This window comes from Sciurus vulgaris, assembly GCF_902686455.1.
Source record: "Sciurus vulgaris genome assembly, chromosome: 10".
Lineage (NCBI taxonomy): Eukaryota > Metazoa > Chordata > Mammalia > Rodentia > Sciuridae > Sciurus > Sciurus vulgaris.
In genome coordinates, this window is record NC_136470.1 from 71373021 (window position 1) to 71390192 (window position 17172).

General features: G+C 34.9%; 1 protein-coding gene across 13 annotated transcripts in view; it reads left to right on the plus strand.

Moving 5' to 3' along the window:
* The window catches only part of STXBP5L (syntaxin binding protein 5L), a 452269-nt gene that overhangs the window by 331588 nt on the left and 103509 nt on the right, over positions 1–17172 (plus strand). For all 13 annotated transcript variants that reach the window (XM_079155274.1, XM_079155277.1, XM_079155276.1 and 10 more), the window contains 2 exons: positions 1621–1793; positions 4780–4905. In XM_079155274.1, the coding sequence (XP_079011400.1) occupies positions 1621–1793; positions 4780–4905 (299 nt within the window). The remainder of the gene's footprint in view (positions 1–1620; positions 1794–4779; positions 4906–17172) is intronic.

Genomic DNA, 17172 nt, shown 5'->3' on the forward strand with positions numbered 1-17172 from the left:
TCCTTAGTGGTTGCACCAATTTGCAGTCCCACCAGCAATGTATAAGTGTACCTTTGCCCCACATCCTCACTGACATTTATTGTTACTTATATTCTTGATAATTGCCATTCTGACTGGAGTGAGAGATCTGTAGATAATAGATATCTAGATATCTCTAGATAATAGAACTTGTCTACTGTTGTGTCATTTTACCATAAGATGAAGACTTATTGCTCTATGTCTGTGTATAAGTATTTTTAACTTAATAGCTAAAATTAATATCACTTTTTTATATTACATTTAAAATCTTGAGCTTTAAGTCATACATACCTAGATTTTACTTCTAGCTTAGCCATTGAATATCTGTGTGACTCTTTAGTTTACAAGGCTGTAGGCAGTACTAGAGTCTGAGTACAATTCACTTTTATTTCCTCCATAATTTTCTATGTAAATAAAATAGAAAATAAAAATGAAATGTAAGTACTAACAGCAATTTCATAGGGCTTTTATGATGATTATATAAAAATACTAGCATTTACTCAATAATTGATAATTATTATTTTCATTACTATTGGGTTTTCTTGGAAGTTTAAGATATTAACAGGGCCTGGGGTCATAACTGAAGCTGGGATTATGGCTCAGTGGTAGAGTGCTTGCTTAGCATGTGTGAGACACTGTGTTTGATCCTCAGCTCCACATAAAAATAAGTAAATAAAAACAAAGGTATTATGTCTATCTATAACTAAAAATACTTTTTAAAAAATACATTAACATTCATTTTAGGTATATTGCTATATTCACCACCCCATGTTATCATTTTTGCAATTGTTTTCAATCTCAAGAAAGTACATTTTAACATTGTAAATTTGTTATAAAATCAGTTGTTTTGGGGTGCTAGGGATCATACACATTTGCTAGGCAAATGCTCTACCACTAAGCTTCATCTCCAGCCCTTAATATCAGTTTTAATTAAAGCATTTAATGCGATCATAAAGCACTACTTTAAAATAAATTAGTTTTAAACAAGGTTTTGTGATTATCTTTATATTCCTATAGAAGTTATCATTATGTAGTTATGATCAAACTAATGAAATTAAAAACTAGAGTAATGAAACAAATATAAAAAATGTAGAATTTCTTTTGGAAAACTTTTATTGAATTAGAGTCAAAATGAAATGAAAGTTGTTTAAACAAAGTTTTGTACAAATAATATGAACCCATACACCCACATGTACATACAGTTTAATTTATTTCATTGGAATAATCCTGATGAATGTCTCATTTATTGTGTCAAATATCAAAATGCGGTTTATAATTTATCTTAAGAAATAAGATTATAATTTATCTTAAGAAAAGCTATCTCCACTGGCAGATATTTGTCTTATAATTCTGGAGAATAAAAATGTACTTTTCTGTGATTGCAACTGAATTTTCCATATAATTCACTACTTAATTCAGTTTGAGATACCTATTAACTTTACTATAAGTTGAAATGGAATTAATATAAATTAATTGAATTACTATAAATTGAAATTGTATTAATCTGAAAAATTATAAGTAATTACCAAAAGCTATCAGGTATATTAATGTGATTATTTATTATTATGATGTAGGTTAAACTAAAATCTGATTTTTTTTAAGTCATTAGAGGTACGACTTCAGTATGATATTGAAGATATTATTACTCCTGAACCAGAAACAAGTCCTCCATTTTCAGATCTTTCATCCCAGCTTCCTTCTTCAAGGAGTCTTTCAGGGAGCACTAACACCGTGGCTAGTGAAGGAGTCACAAAGGACAGTATCCCATGCCTCAAGTAAGAGTTTTAAACTGTAAAGGTTTAAAATATTTAATTTTAACATACTTTACACATAAATCATATGATTCTTGGAAACTGTGACACATAAATTCACTGTTCTCTCTTAAGTTGTCAAGTGATCTTCAATCCATCAGCGGGTACCTTGGTCTCTTCTTTGAACATCCATGAAAAGGCCATAGTATTTTCACCCTTCTTTGACTTTTTTATTCATTTCTTTATATTCCAGAAAGATCCTAAAGAAAACATGGCTTTGATAGAATAGGAAACTTGGCATGGCAAAAATTGGCTGCTTGCTTGGTACTTTTCAGTTGAAAAAATATTTATGAAATTTCTTTAACTTTCCTAGAATCAAAAAAAAAAAAAAAAAAAAGAGCTTACTATTTACTATAAGAAAATGTATTAGAAAATAAAATGTCTCTCATGACAGCTAGTACATTGTAGTATAATATTTATTTTTTCTAACTGTTGCTATTAACAAAGTGTTCACTCAATATATCTAAATAAAGTCTAGTATCATTATTGAATAAAACCTAGTTAATAAAGCCTATAATAATATTTATCTTAATTGTTAAATTCTTTTTAGTAAAGGGCATTAAGTATTACTGCTTTTCTACTGTCAAATGTTTCTAGTGTTAATCAAATGAAGCATTAAGCCAAAATAAGGAATTTCTCTAAGCCCCATATGAAAATATATACATCTTCTCCTTGAAGAACTTTAGACAGCTAGTTTCCTCATTCCTTATGAAAACATGGAAAATTTAGAGATATAATTTCAGGAACTACATACAATTAGTAATAATTCTTACTTTTTCTTACATTTTTCTTATGAAGTTAAAAAATATAAGTAGGGGAAGGGGAGACAAATCTTTCATAATGTTATGAATTTATATATTTAACTTCCCCTTTATATCACTTTGTTTATTTGATTACTTTTAAAATGAAAACTGGAAAGAGAACAAAAATGTACAAGAAAATACTGTAGATCTATTTTTTAAGTTAGAAGATTTTCATTAAAGCATGAGTCTTTAAATTGCCAAAACATTTTTCTTTAAAGTCAGATAATTTTTTCAAATAGTGATGAGAGACTAAAACCAATGAAATCAACAAAGATCTGGTAGTGGGCTGGGGATATAGCTCAGTAGGTACAGTGCTTGCCTTAGAAGCACAAGGCCCTGAGTTCAATCCCCAGTACCAAAAAAAAAAAAAAAGAACTGGTAGTGGAGATGGGGATGGGGTGAGCAATAATTGTTGAAGTGTAATAGAAGGATCTATGTAAAGACAATCTTAAGGATAATTAAGAGAATCAAAGGGCAAAAATCAGTATAATCCTGTTATGTGCTTAAGGTCAAAAGACCATGAAGCAAAACTGAAGCAAGTAATATTATTAAGTGAATTTTTTTCTATTGTATTTCTTAAACTGCATATAATCCACACTTTCCTAAATTATATGTCAGCATTCATCCCTAAGTCACTTTCCTTTACTGAATTTAGTCTGCCATATATATTAGCTAATTAAAAAGTATTTTAATCAACTCTTAATTTTTAGCAATATTACAATTCTTATCAATAAATACATGTTTATGCAATAATTTGAATTTTTTAAAAAAATTTTGCCTTTGTGTATGATTCTGGTTATCATGGGCCTCTTTAAGAAGGTGAGATTTAAAGAAAATTTTGAAGGAAAAGAAGGGATTAGCCTAAGAATATATGGACAAAGAATGTTACAGGCAGAAGAAAACAACTAGAGTAAAGGCCTTGAAGTGCTTGGCATGTTTAAGGAAAAGTAAAGAGGGTGGTGTAGTTAGAACTACAGGAGGATGGAGGGGATGATAAAAGTTACGATATTAGGTAGGAGACTGTTGCTCTAAACTAATTAGAAATAAAGTTAAAGCCTGCCCTATTTGACAAATAAAATTCTGACTACCCATTTAAATTTGAATGTTGCTGTCTTGCATTGTCTCATGCATGAGCTTTTGGGGAAAACCTCATATCTAAACCACAACAATATTCAATGTTGCAATGAACTTACTTTTAAAAAGCTATGTGTTGTTTATTTGAAATTTAAATTTAAATAGACATCATGTATTTTTATTTGGCAGCTGTATTAGTATGGAAGCAATTGAGAAGTAAAAAGTTAACAGGTTCTAGATGTATTTTGAAGGTAGTATCAGTAGCATTTGATAATTGGTGTCAGGTATGAAAAAAGAATATTAGTGAATGATTTTAATACTTTAATGGGATGCCATGAGGTTTAGAAATTATAATCAACTGGATTAGAGAAGTCTACAGGTAGTATAGGTTTACAGGAAAAAAGGAATTCAGGTATTGGATGATTAAACTACTAGTTGTGTGGTAGTCTAATGGTTATTCTTTTTATTATACTTTATAATTTACACATGTAACAATTATTACATAGGAAAATAATTATATAATAAAATAATTTTAAGTGCCATTCTCAAAAGAAGAAAGGAAGTGATAAAAAGCAGTTAAAGTCCTGGGCCTGATTGAGTATACGGTTAACCATTAAGTTCCAACTTGTCAATTTTGCAAATATTTAAAAACAATTGACATGGCTGCATTAAAATAGGTTGGAAATCATAATCTAGGGTTTCAGTACTTTGTATTTTCAAATATATATGAAGTATATATTTTTTTCCAAATGCTCTAGTCTTTCACCTATTACTTTTCTCAAAGGAATAGGCCTCTAAAAACATAGCAATTATTTCAGCATTTATCATTTCATTGTAAATTTTTTATAGGTGTTCCATTTATGGGACAATGGAACAAAATGTTAAAGTAGCTGGCAATCATAAGTGACTTGGTATAGTTTGAGAAAGTTAGAAAATACTGTCCACATTCATGATGTGTTCAGTGCCTGTATTAAATATTTCTGTAGGGTGATTCAATATAAATTCTCAAGATAAACATGGGTATGCTTACTTAGACTGTCCATGATAGAGTTATTTTTTTCTCTTTCATATAGTGTTAAGACACGACCGGTGCGAATGCCCCCAGGATATCAAGCAGAACTTGTTATTCAGTTGGTGTGGGTAGATGGTGAACCTCCTCAACAGATTACTAGTCTTGCCATAAACTCAGCATATGGAATGTAAGTAAACTTTCTTTATGATTTGTATTATTTAATTTTTACATTTTAGATGTTTCCTTTAAAATATTTAAGTGAGGTCTTTAAAATTAGAAGAAGCCCTTGCCTGTATTTTCATTAGATTGAGTGTAGTATGAGAAAAATAATAATTCAAACTTAAAAAGGTTATTCTTTTTTGATGTCAAACTTGAGGTAGTATATCCTCTTCTGATATTATTATAAGGTTGTTAGGATGATATTACAGTTGTAAGTTTTTGTTTGGTTGACTTTGTATTTTCTGTATCTTTTCTCCTTGGGTTTCATTTCCTTTTGATTTGGCTTTTAGAGCCAAATCTCTCCAACTAATATGATAATAAATTCATTAAGTTTAATTTCAGTTATTTTATTTTTCAATTTTAGATTTTCCATTTGATTCTTTTAAAACTTTCTGCTCTTTTCCTAAATTGTCACTCTTTTTTATTTCTTTGAACATGTCAAATGTAGTTACTTTAAATATGTGTTTTATAGCTCCATATTTGGTAATTACAAGTGTTATCTTGGTTTTTGGTACATTATATTGTATTCATATGTGTCAGATTTTAAAAAACGGTATATTTTTTAATTGAGACATACACATATTTTGAGTTTCTGGATGATGGTACCACCCTCCAGAAAGTATATACATTTCTTCTGGAGGTCTATACTAAGAGGAAGGCTCAGAACTACATAAGCCAACCAGATATCAAATCTTTTGGCAGTTGGATTTTATTCTGTTAAAAGTCTAATTTAATTCAAATTAATTCTTATTCCTTGATCATAGCCCTCCACAAATGTTCTATCAAACTATACTCCCACCGGCACTGTTTGAGAATGCCTGACTTCCTACAACCTTTTTAACAATAGTGTTAATCAACCTTTTGATTTCTGTCAATTTGTTAAGTAAAAATCGTTGTGCCATTATATTAGTAGAATTTTCTTGTGTCTTCAGTGCAGATGAACAGCTTTCCCTGTATTGTGACATTTCTCTTCTTTGTCCATTTTCCTGCAGATTCAGTAGACTTTCTTGTAAAGATTTGTAAAAGCTGTTTACATATTAGGGATATTACCTTTCTCTGTGATGTAATTTGAAAGTATTATTTTCTGTTTTGATTTGCTTTATGACTTTGTTCAGGATGATGTTTTCACACAGATAAATTTTCATGATTCTATTTTTTATTCTTTTTATGACTCTGGATTAGGCCTTCCTTTATGATGATAAAAATTATGTTCTCACTAATAAATTATTTCTTTTATATATTAAATATTTATCTATAATTCATTTAAATATAAGATATGAAATAAATATTAAGCTATATTTTTTCCTGATGACATTGTATTAATGCCATTTTTAATACCTCTTTTCTCTGCTAATTTGGAATCAACTTTTTCAAATAATACATTTCTTTATATATTCGGCTCTGTGTCTAATTTTCAAAGCTAAGTCTAGTGGAGCTCCAAACAAACTTGAAGTCATCAGTAAGAGAAAGCCCTTGAAGAAAAAACTATTTTGTGTTACCAGAGTTTTCTATTAGAAGGGATATCTATGGCAGATGTACATGCACATAGATATTAGGTATTTGGTTCTTCATTGGAAAAGTCTTGACGGGAAAGTTGACTGCGGTCACCAATGGAAGATAAGAGAGGTGGAAGGGATTTTGGGACAGCATATTATTAGGAAAGGTAAACTGAAGCACACTAAAAGTTAAGTTTATTTGAACAAACAAATCATGAAATGGGGAGCTTCAAACCAGAAGTGGTTCAGGAACTCCTCGAAAGGAACACAAAGGGGAGACTCTTATAGAATGGATATAAAATTAGAACAAAGAAAATATTTCATAGGTTACAGTTACATAAGGCCTTATTAGTTTATCCTGTTGGAAAGACTCCAGTTAAATAATTACACATTTGATGGTTTCTTCTGATTAATTGAAATAAAGTTCTGTTTTCCTTTAATATAAACATTTATAAGAAATAGTTGAAGTTTCATTTATGTCTGCAAATCAAGCAATGATAAGGTCAGTTACCTGAATTTTTGTCTGCTCAGGGATTCTTCAGGCCTAATCTCCATTTTAATTTATTTTAACGCTAGCATCCCCATATTTAATATAAGAATATGTGGTTATTCTTTGACCTACATAATGACCCTGGGAAATGGCTGATCTCAAGAACTTTTATGTGTCCCTTCTCAAGACATTGACCTGCAAAGAAAAGGGGATATCAGAATTAAGAGGCTATGAATACGTGTCACCTGACTTAGGAAGTGACGGTAATGAGGTCAGAGAACATATTGTCTGTGTTCTCATGGTTTTGCTCATTGGGGCACAGCCCATCCTGCAGCTTTCATGAGTTGGGGTCTCATGCCTGCAGCTCTCCTAAGCTGAAGTCTCATACTATTGGATCTGCTATTTTGGGCTTTTAATAGCTCAACCGGACGTTTCCCTGGCAGAGATTTTCTTCTGATTCTGTTTTTCCAGGTCTCTACCTGGGCTCCAGGGCCTTCTAGGGCATCCTTTGATATGAAGTTGGAGGTAGCATGCCCCACAGTTTTGTGCATGGTCCAGTGGAGGTGGCAGGGCATGGACATCACCAAGATTTGCCACCTATGCCCTCTTAAGTGGCTGCCACTATGACCCTCACCTGGGCTCACTCAAGCTGCATGTATATAATGGCTAAGGACCAGTGTATCAGAATATAGGGAGTAGAGACTTGAGGAAGTACTAGGCAGCAGTGTCAAGGTTTCAGTGGAAACTGAGGTCTCTCTTGTGACAAAGTTCTGACATTTGCACTCTGGGATGGTGATGGTAGTGGCAAAACCATTAATTTCCAAAATGCCTTTGTGGATTATTCTTCTATGGTCTTGAGGAATAGCATCTGGCTTCTGCCCATTCATACTGATTACCTTATCAAACAAATGACTGCTTATACACACCATTGGTATTCTTTCCTGAACATACTTTTTCATTCATTACAACATGGCCAGGCTGAAAAATTTCCAAATCTTTAAAGTCTGTTTACCTTTGAATTATAATTTCCATTCTTAACTCATTTTTTTCATATTTTACTGTAAATAGTCAAGAGAAGCCATGCTGCACCTTCAACATTTTGCTTAGTTCTTTTGCTAAATATTATATTTCATCACAGAAATTGCTCTTCATAAGCAGGCTCCCATTTCTTCCAGTTTCCAATAACATATTTCCAACAGAGATTTCCTCAGAATGGCCTTTGCTGTTCAGATTTCTATCAACATTCTGTTCATGGCCTCTTAGGTAAGCACTAAGAATATTGAGGCTTTCCCTACCATCCTTCACCTTCCTCTGAGTCCCCATTAGAGCTTTCCTTTAAAGCTCATTAATTACCAAGAAGAAAAAGAATTAAATAGAAAAATTGCAGAAGAGATTTGAACAAACATGTCACAAAAGAGGATATCCAAATGGCAAAAGTAAAATAACACCTATAAAACACACACACAGTCACGTAACACATAATGTTGTTTCAGCTAATGATGGACCACAGTAGTGGTCCCACAGGAGAGTAATGCCAAATGACATTGTAGCCAGTTGGTATAAGTATACTCTGTGATATTCACACAATGACAAAGTGGCCTAACAATACATTTCTCAAAATATATCCTGTTAAGCAATATTTGATTGTACATATGTCTTGCACAGCCACATTAATAATATTGGTAGTGGTAGCAAAGATATTGGGTAACAGAAACTTACATAGTCTGCTACGGATAGGGTTATCTACTTTATAAAACTGCCAGCCTTATCTACTTTGTCTTAACATATATAGATACAAATACTCTACCACCTGAAGTCTTCTGTTGTGGTTTGAATGTGAGGTGTCCCCCAAAAACTCATGCGTGAGACAATGCAAGAAGGTTCAGAGGAGAAATGATTGGGTTATGAGAGCCTTAACCCAACCAGTGAATTAATCACCTGATAGGATTAATTGAGTGGTAACTGAATGCAGGTAGAGTGTGACTGGAGAAGGTAGAGCATTGAGGGTATATCTTTGGAATATATATTTATATTGGGCAAGTGGAGGTCTCTCTATGCTTTCTGATCATTATGTGTGCTGTTTCCCTCCACCACGCTGTTCTGCCACTGAAGTCCTGCCTCACTTCCAACCCTGAGGAATGGAGCCAGCTATCTATAGACTGAGACCTCTGAAACCATGAGCCCCCAATTGAACTTCTATCCTAAAATTGTTCTGGTCAGATATTTTAGTCACAGAAGTGAAAAAGTTGACTAAAACAGTTTCTTATGTAGATATGTAACTAACAAAATGGGAAACAAATATGTACCAAAGGATAACAGCCTTATTTATACTAGCAGTATGATAAAAATCCCAAACCAAAAAAAAAAAAAAATGAGTGTTTATTGGTCTGGATAGATTGTGCTATATAAATTCAATTGAATTTTATGGAAATGAAAGTGAATTATATGCAACAATTTATTTTAAAATGTCAAATATATTAATATATAACATGTTAATGCATAAAAAAACTTGAATTTTGGTTGTAATATTTTACAGTTCCACCAATAATTCTTTATCTTAAGAATTCAGATTTCAGGAGGGGCAAGAGGAATAAGAAGAAATGTATGCAACAGGGTTGGTTGCATTCTGTTCCTTTTTAAAATAGTGAATTATATTTGACCATAATAGTTTGACATAATCAGACATGCATAGAATTTAATTTGCTCTGTTTCAGTCACTGGTCCTTTCTCTTTTCCCACCCTGCTCCCCCCTGTTCATATTCACTACCTATCTTCCTTCTATATCTTTTTTATTTTTAATTGGTTTATTATAGATATACATAAAGGCAGAATTCATTGTGGCATATATATACATGCATATAGCATAATTTTCTTGAATTCATTCTGCATTTCCTCTATTTTCCTAACCCTCCTCCTTCCCCCACAATCTCCTTATACTTCACTGATCCTGTCTGTATTTATGATAGCTGACCCCACTCTATTCTTTTCCCTTAATTTGCTCTAGCTTCTGCATTTGACAGAAACCATTCAATTGATTTTCTGAGTCTGGCTTATTTCTCTCAACAGGAAGTTTTCCATTTCCAACTATTTGCCTGTAAATGCTGTAATTTCTTTTATTCTTTATGGCTGAGTGAAACCCCATTGTGTAAATATATATCACATTTTCTTAATCTGTTCATCTATTGATGAGCAGTTGGATTAGCTCCATAATTTGGCTATTGTGAATTGTGCTGCTATAAACATTAAAGTGGCTGTATCACTATAGAATGATGATTTTAATTCTTTTGTATAACTACCAAGGAGTGGGATAGCTGTATCATATAGTACTTCTTTTTTTTATTATGTATTTATTTTAATTAAAAATCATAAATTTACATAGGGCAATATTATTTGATTCATTCTGTTATTTTTTCCCTTCCCCCCACCCCTCCCACCCCTCTTTTCCCTCTATACAGTCCTTCCTTCCTCCATTCTTACCACCCTCCTTATCCCTAACCCTAAACCTAACCCTACCCTAACGCTAACCCCTCATACCCCCCCTTATATGTCCTTATCTGCTTATCAGCGAGATCATTCGTCCTTTAGTTTTTTGAGATTGGCTTATCTCACTTAGCATGATATCCTCCAATTTCATCCATTTGCCTGCAAATGCCATAATTTTATCATTCTTCATGGCAGAGTAATATTCCATTGTGTGTATATATATATATATATATATATATATATATATATATATATGCCATAGTTTCTTATCCATTCATCAACTGAAGGGCATCTAGGTTGGTTCCTCAATCTGGCTATAGGGAATTGAGCAGCTATGAACATTGATGTGGCTGTATCTCTGTAGTGTGCTGATTTTAAGTCCTTTGGGTATAGGCCAAGGAGTGGGATAGCTGGGTCAAATAGTGGTTCCATTCCAAGCTTTCTGAGGAATCTCCATACTGCTTTCCAGAGTGGCTGCACTAATTTGCAACCCCACCAGCAATGTATGAGTGTACCTTTTTCCCCCACATCCTCCCCAACACCTATTGTTGCTTGTGTTCTTGATAATCGCCGTTCTAATCGGGGTGAGATGAAATCTTAGGGTAGTTTTGATTTGCATTTCTCTTATTACTAGAGATGTTGAACACTTTTTCATATATCTATTGATTGCTTGTACATCTTCTTCTGTGAAGTGTCTGTTCATTTCCTTAGCCCATTTGTTGATTGGATTATTTGTATTCTTGGTGTAGAGTTTTGTGAGTGCTTTTATAGATTCTGGAAATTAGCGCTCTATCTGAAGTATGAGTGGCAAAGATATTCTTCCACTCTGTAGGCTCTCTCTTCACATTACTGATAGTTTCCTTTGCTGAGAGAAAGCTTTTTAGTTTGAATCTATCCCAGTCATTGATTCTTGCTCTTATTTCTTGTGCTATGGGAGTCCTGTTGAGGAAGTCTGATCTAAGCCAACAAGTTGAAGGTTTGGACCTACTTTTTCTTCTATAAGATGCAGGGTCTCTGGTCTGATTCTGAGGTCCTTGATCCATTTTGAGTTGAGTTTTGTGCAGGGTGAGAGATAGGGATTTAGTTTCATTCTGTTGCATATGGTTTTCCAGTTTTCTCAGCACCATTTGTTGAAGAGTCTATCTTTTCTCCATTGCATATTTTTGGCACCTTTATCTAGTATGAGAAAATTGTATTTATTTGGGTTTGTGTCCATGTCCTCTATTCTGTACCCTTGATCTACCTGTCTATTCTGGTACCAATACCAATGCCGTTTTTGTTACTATTGCTTTGTAATAGAGTTGAAGATCTGGTATTGCGATACCCCCTCCTTCGCTTTTTCTACTGAGGATTGCTTTAGCTATTCTGGGTTTCTTCTTCTTCCAGATGAATTTCATAATTGCTTGCTCTATTTCTGTAAGGTACATCATTGGGATTTTAATTGGAATTGCATTGAATCTGTATAGCACTTTTGGTAGTATGGCCATTTTGACAATATTAATTGTCAAAATGCCTATCCAAGAACATGGGAAATCTTTCCATCTTCTAAGGTTTTCTTTAATTTCTTTCTTTAGTGTTCTGTAGTTCTCATTGTAGAGGTCTTTCACCTCTTTTGTGAGATTGATTCCCAAGTATTTTATTTTTTTCTATGCTATTGTGAATGGGGTAGTTTTCCTAATTTCTCTTTCTGAAGATTCATCACTTATGTATAAAAATGCATTGGATTTATGAGCATTGATCTTGTAACCTGCTACTTTACTGAATTCACTTATGAGTTCTAAGAGTTTTCTGGTGGAATTTCCAGGTTCCTCTAAATATATAATCATGTCATCAGCAAACAGGGATAGTTTGAGTTCCTCTTTTCCAATTCGTATCCCTTTAATTTCTTTGGTTTGTCTAATTGCTCTGGCTAGAGTCTCAAGAACGATGTTGAATAGAAGTGGTGAAAGAGGGCATCCGTTCCTTGTTCCAGTTTTTAGGGGGAATGCTTTCAGTTTTTCACCATTTAGAATGATATTGGCCATGGGCTTAGCGTAGATGGCCTTTACAATGTTAAGGAATGTTCCCACTACCCCAATTTTCTCTAGTGTTTTGAGCATGAAGGGATACTGTATTTTATCGAATGCTTTTTCTGCATCTATTGAAATAATCATGTGATTCTTAACTTTTAGTCTGTTGATATGGTGAATGACATTTATTGATTTCCGGATGTTGAACCAACCTTGCATCCCTGGGATAAAACCCACTTGATCATGGTGAACTATCTTTTTAATCTATTTTTGTATGCAATTTGCTAAAATTTTGTTGAGAATTTTTGCATCGATGTTCATTAAGGATATTGGTCTGAAATTTTCTTTCCTTGATGAGTCTCTGTCTGGTTTAGGTATCAGGGTGATATTGGCTTCATAGAATGAGTTTGGGAGGGTTCCCTCCTCTTCTATTGTATGGAATACTTTGAGAAGTATTGGAATGAGCTCTTCTTTAAAGGTTTTGTAGAACTCGGCTGAGAACCCATCTGGTCCCAGACTTTTCTTTGTTGGTAGGCTTTTGATGACCTTTTCTATTTCATTGCTTGAAATTGATTTATTTAAGTTGTGTATGTCCTCCTCGTTCAGTTTAGGTAATTCATATGTCTCTAGAAACTTGTTGATGTCTTCGAGGTTTTCTGTTTTGTTGGAGTATAGATTTTCAAAATAGCTTCTAATTATGTTTTGTATTTCACTCGTGTCTGTTGTGAAATTTCATGTTCATTCTGAATTTTAGTAATATGAGTTTTCTCCCTCTTTTTCTTTGTTAGTGTGGCTAAGTGTTCATCAATTTTGTTTATTTTTTCAAAGAACCAACTATTTTGTTAATTTTTCCAGTTGTTTCTTTTGTTTCAATTTCATTGATTTCAGCTCTGATTTTAACTATTTCCTGTCTTCTACTACTTTTGGTGTTGTTCTGCTCTTCTTTTTCTAGGGCTTTGAGCTGTAGTGTTAAGTCGTTTATTTGTTGATTTCTACTTCTCTTGTTGAATGCGCCCCATGAAATAAATCTTCCTCTAAGTACTGCTTTCATAGTGTCCCAGAGATTTTGATATGATGTGTCTTTGTTCTCGTTTACTTGTAAGAATTTTAATTTTCTTCCTGATGTCTTCTGTTATCCATTCATCATATAATAGTGTATTATTTAATCTCCAGGTATTGGAGAAGTTTCTGTTTTTTATTCTGTCATTTATTTCTAATTTCAATCCATTGTGATCTGGTAGAGTACAAGGTAGTATCTCTATCTTCTTGTATTTGCTAACAGTAGCTTTGTGGCATGAAACATGGTCTTTTTAGAGAAGGATCCATGTGCTGCTGAGAAGAAAGTGTATTTGTTCTTTGTTGGATGGTATATTCTGTATAAGTCGGTTAAGTCTAAATTGTTGATTGTGTTTTTGAGATCTATGGTTTCTTTATTCAATTTTTGTTTGGATGATCTATCCAGTGGTGAGAGAGGTGTGTTAAAATCGCCTAGTATTATTGTGTTGTTGTCTATTTGATTTCTGGAATTGAGAAGGATTTGTTTGACGTACATGGAAGAGCCAGTGTTCGGGGCATAGATATTTATGATTGTTATGTCTTGCTGATTTATGCTTCCCTTAAGCAGCATGAAATGTCCTTCTTCATCCCTTCTGACTAGTTTTGGCTTGAAGTCCACATTATCTGAAATGAGGATGGATACTCCAGCTTTTTTGCTGTGTCCGTGTGCATGGTATGTTTTTTCCCATCCTTTCACCTTTAGTCTATGGGTATCTCTTTCTATGAGATGAGTCTCTTGCAGGCAGCAAATTGTTGGATTTTTCTTTTTAATCCATTCTGCCAGTCTATGTCTTTTGATTGATGAGTTCAGGCCATTAACATTCAGGGTTATTATTGTGGATATGATTTGTATTCCCAGTCATTTGACTCATTTTCTCCCGTTTCTGATTTGCATCATTGTTTTTCATCTCTTCCTCATGGAATATTTTGTTGAGAATGTTCTGACATTTCTTCTGCTGTGCTGTCATTGGGTTTTATTGATATAGTATCTAGGTTTGTTTGGGATATTTTCTTCCCTTGTTTTCTCATATTGGTCAGATGTCAGTGGGACTTTGTGATATTGCAGAATTCTTCTATTGGCTTATATTGTTCCTGTAGATTTCAGTGTATCACCTTCCTGCCTTCAGTAGCCTGAAGTCTTGGAGTAACTTGATAATGCAGTGCTTCCAAGGAAAGCTGCCCCTAGCCCGCTACTGGTTCCAGGACTTGGAGCTGGCTGTGTGCAGAAAGGCTCTCACTGGGGAGCCTGCTCTGAGATGCTGGAAAATCTGGCCCTGTGGGAGGAGCCCACCGCTGGAGTGCACAGTGCTGCCTGGGGAAGACTCTAGCTCCCCTACCCTACTCTAATAAGCCACCTGAATCTGGGCCTGCCACCCGGGCAGTGCTTCACCGGGTAGGGGAGACTCACCCCGTGGCTCTATTTTAGTCCGAGTCTCTCAATGCCTCCCCTTCTTGAATCCTCGGTTCTGGAGCGACTGGAGATGTAGTCACCCTCTAGTCCGCCATCTTGGGTCACCCCATGGAAAAAGCCTGTGGCCAGGGGACCTGGGGCGCAGGTCTGCCTAGAGAGGTCTCTGGCTGCCGTGCCCTGGTCCCAGAGGATGCTTGTGGGCCGGAGGTCTCTGATGGCTTGGGGACTTGTCGCTGGCTCTGTGTAGAAAGGCTCTCACTGGGTGTCTGCTTCGAGAAGCTGGCCTGGAAAGGCGCTTCCCATCGGAGGGGGCCGGGCTGCGGGCTGCTTGGGGAAGTCCCTGGCTGCCCTCTCCTGGTCCCTGAAGCAACCTGCAGGCAAGAACTTGCCGCCCTGGTTCAGGGACTTGAAGCTTGGTTCTGTGCAGGAAGGCTCTCACTAGGGGGCCTGCTCCAAGATGCTGGAGAATCTGACTCTGTGGGAGGAGCCCACCACCAGAGTGTGCAGAGCTGCCTGGGGAGGACTCTAGCTGCCCTACCCTACTCTAATAAGCCACCCAAATCCGGGCCTGCCGCCCAGGCAGTGCTTCACCGGGTGGGGGAGACTCACCCCGTGGCTCTATTTTACTCCGAGTCTCTCAATGCCTCCCCTTCTTGAATCCTGGGTTCTGGAGAGACTGGAGATGCAGTCACCCTCTAGACCGCCTTCTTGGATCGCCCCCTCATATAGTACTTCTATTCCTAGTTTTATGAAGAATCTCCATACTGCCTTTCAGAGTGGTTGTAGTAAGATGCATTCCCACCAACAATGTATGAGTACACCTATTCCTCCACATCCTTGCCAGCATTTATTATTATTTGTACTCTTTTTTATTGATTCTTTTTAGTTATACATGACAGTAGAATCCATTTTGACATAATTTACAAAAGCTTGGAATGTATCTTGTTCTGATTTAGCAATTGCCTTTCTGACTGGAGTGAGAGGAAATCTTGGTGTAGTTTGGGTTTGAATTTCCCTGGTTACTAGAGATGTTGAAGTTTTTTTCATGTATTTGTTGGCCATTTGTTTCCTTTGACAAATATCTGCTTAGGTTTTTTACCCATGTATTGAACAGGTTATTTGGGGTTTTTGGGGGGGGGGGGGGTATTAACCTGTTTGTTTGTTTTTTTTAAATATATATTCTGGATATTCCCTAATGGAGGAGCAGCTGGCAAATATTTTCTCCCATTCACTAGGGTCACTATTCGTACACCTAATCATTTCCTTTGCTGTGCAGAGGCTTTTAATTTGAGAGCATCCCACTTATTGATTCCTTGTTTCATTTCTTGACTTTTAAAGAGGTCTTGTTAAGGAAGTTAGTGCCAGAACCAATATGATAGAATGTTGACCCTGTATTTGCTTTCAGTAATTTTTAAGAAGAAAATTGCTAAGTTATTGATCCACCGTGATTTGACTTTTGTACAGGGTGAGAGATAGGGATCTAATTTCATCCTTCCCTGTATGAATAGCCAGTTTTTCCAGCCCCATTCATTAAAAAATACCTGTCTCCATAATATATTTTTGGCACCTTTGTCAAATGTAAGATGACTATGAGTATATGACTGTGACTTCTACTCTATTTCCTTGTTCTTCAAGCCTATTTTGATGCCAGTACAATGCTGTGTTTGTCACTTTAGCTCTGTTGCATAATTGGAGATCAGGTATTATGATTAGTCCACTATCACTCTTTTTGCTTAGGATTGTTTTGGCTATTCATCTTTTATGCTTCTTAATGAAATTTAGGACTATCTTTGGTGTTTTGATGGCTATTCCATTGTATCTGTATATTGCTTTCGGTAATATGGCCATTTAGAATCATTAATTGTCCTATCCAAGCACATGGTAGGTCTTTGCATCTTCTGAGGTCTTCTTCATTTTCTTTCTTTGGAGTTCTATAATTTTCATGGTAGAGATATTTCACCTCCTTTATTACATTTATTTCCAAGTATTTTTTAGGCTGTTGTGAATGGGACAGTTTTTAAAATTTCTTTTTCAGAAGAATCACTGTTGGAGTATAGGAAAACTATTGACTTATGAATGTTGATCAGGTATCTGGTACTTAGCTATATTTATCTGTCAGCTTTAGAAATGTCTTTAATGTTTTTAAGTCTGTCATATATAGGATCAAAAATCAGCAGTTAATTGGATTTTTATTTCTATTCATATCCCTTTAATTTCTTTCTCTTGCCTGATTACATTGGCTAGAGTTCCAAAAACAGTGCTGAATAGAAGTGGTAGCAATGGACATTCT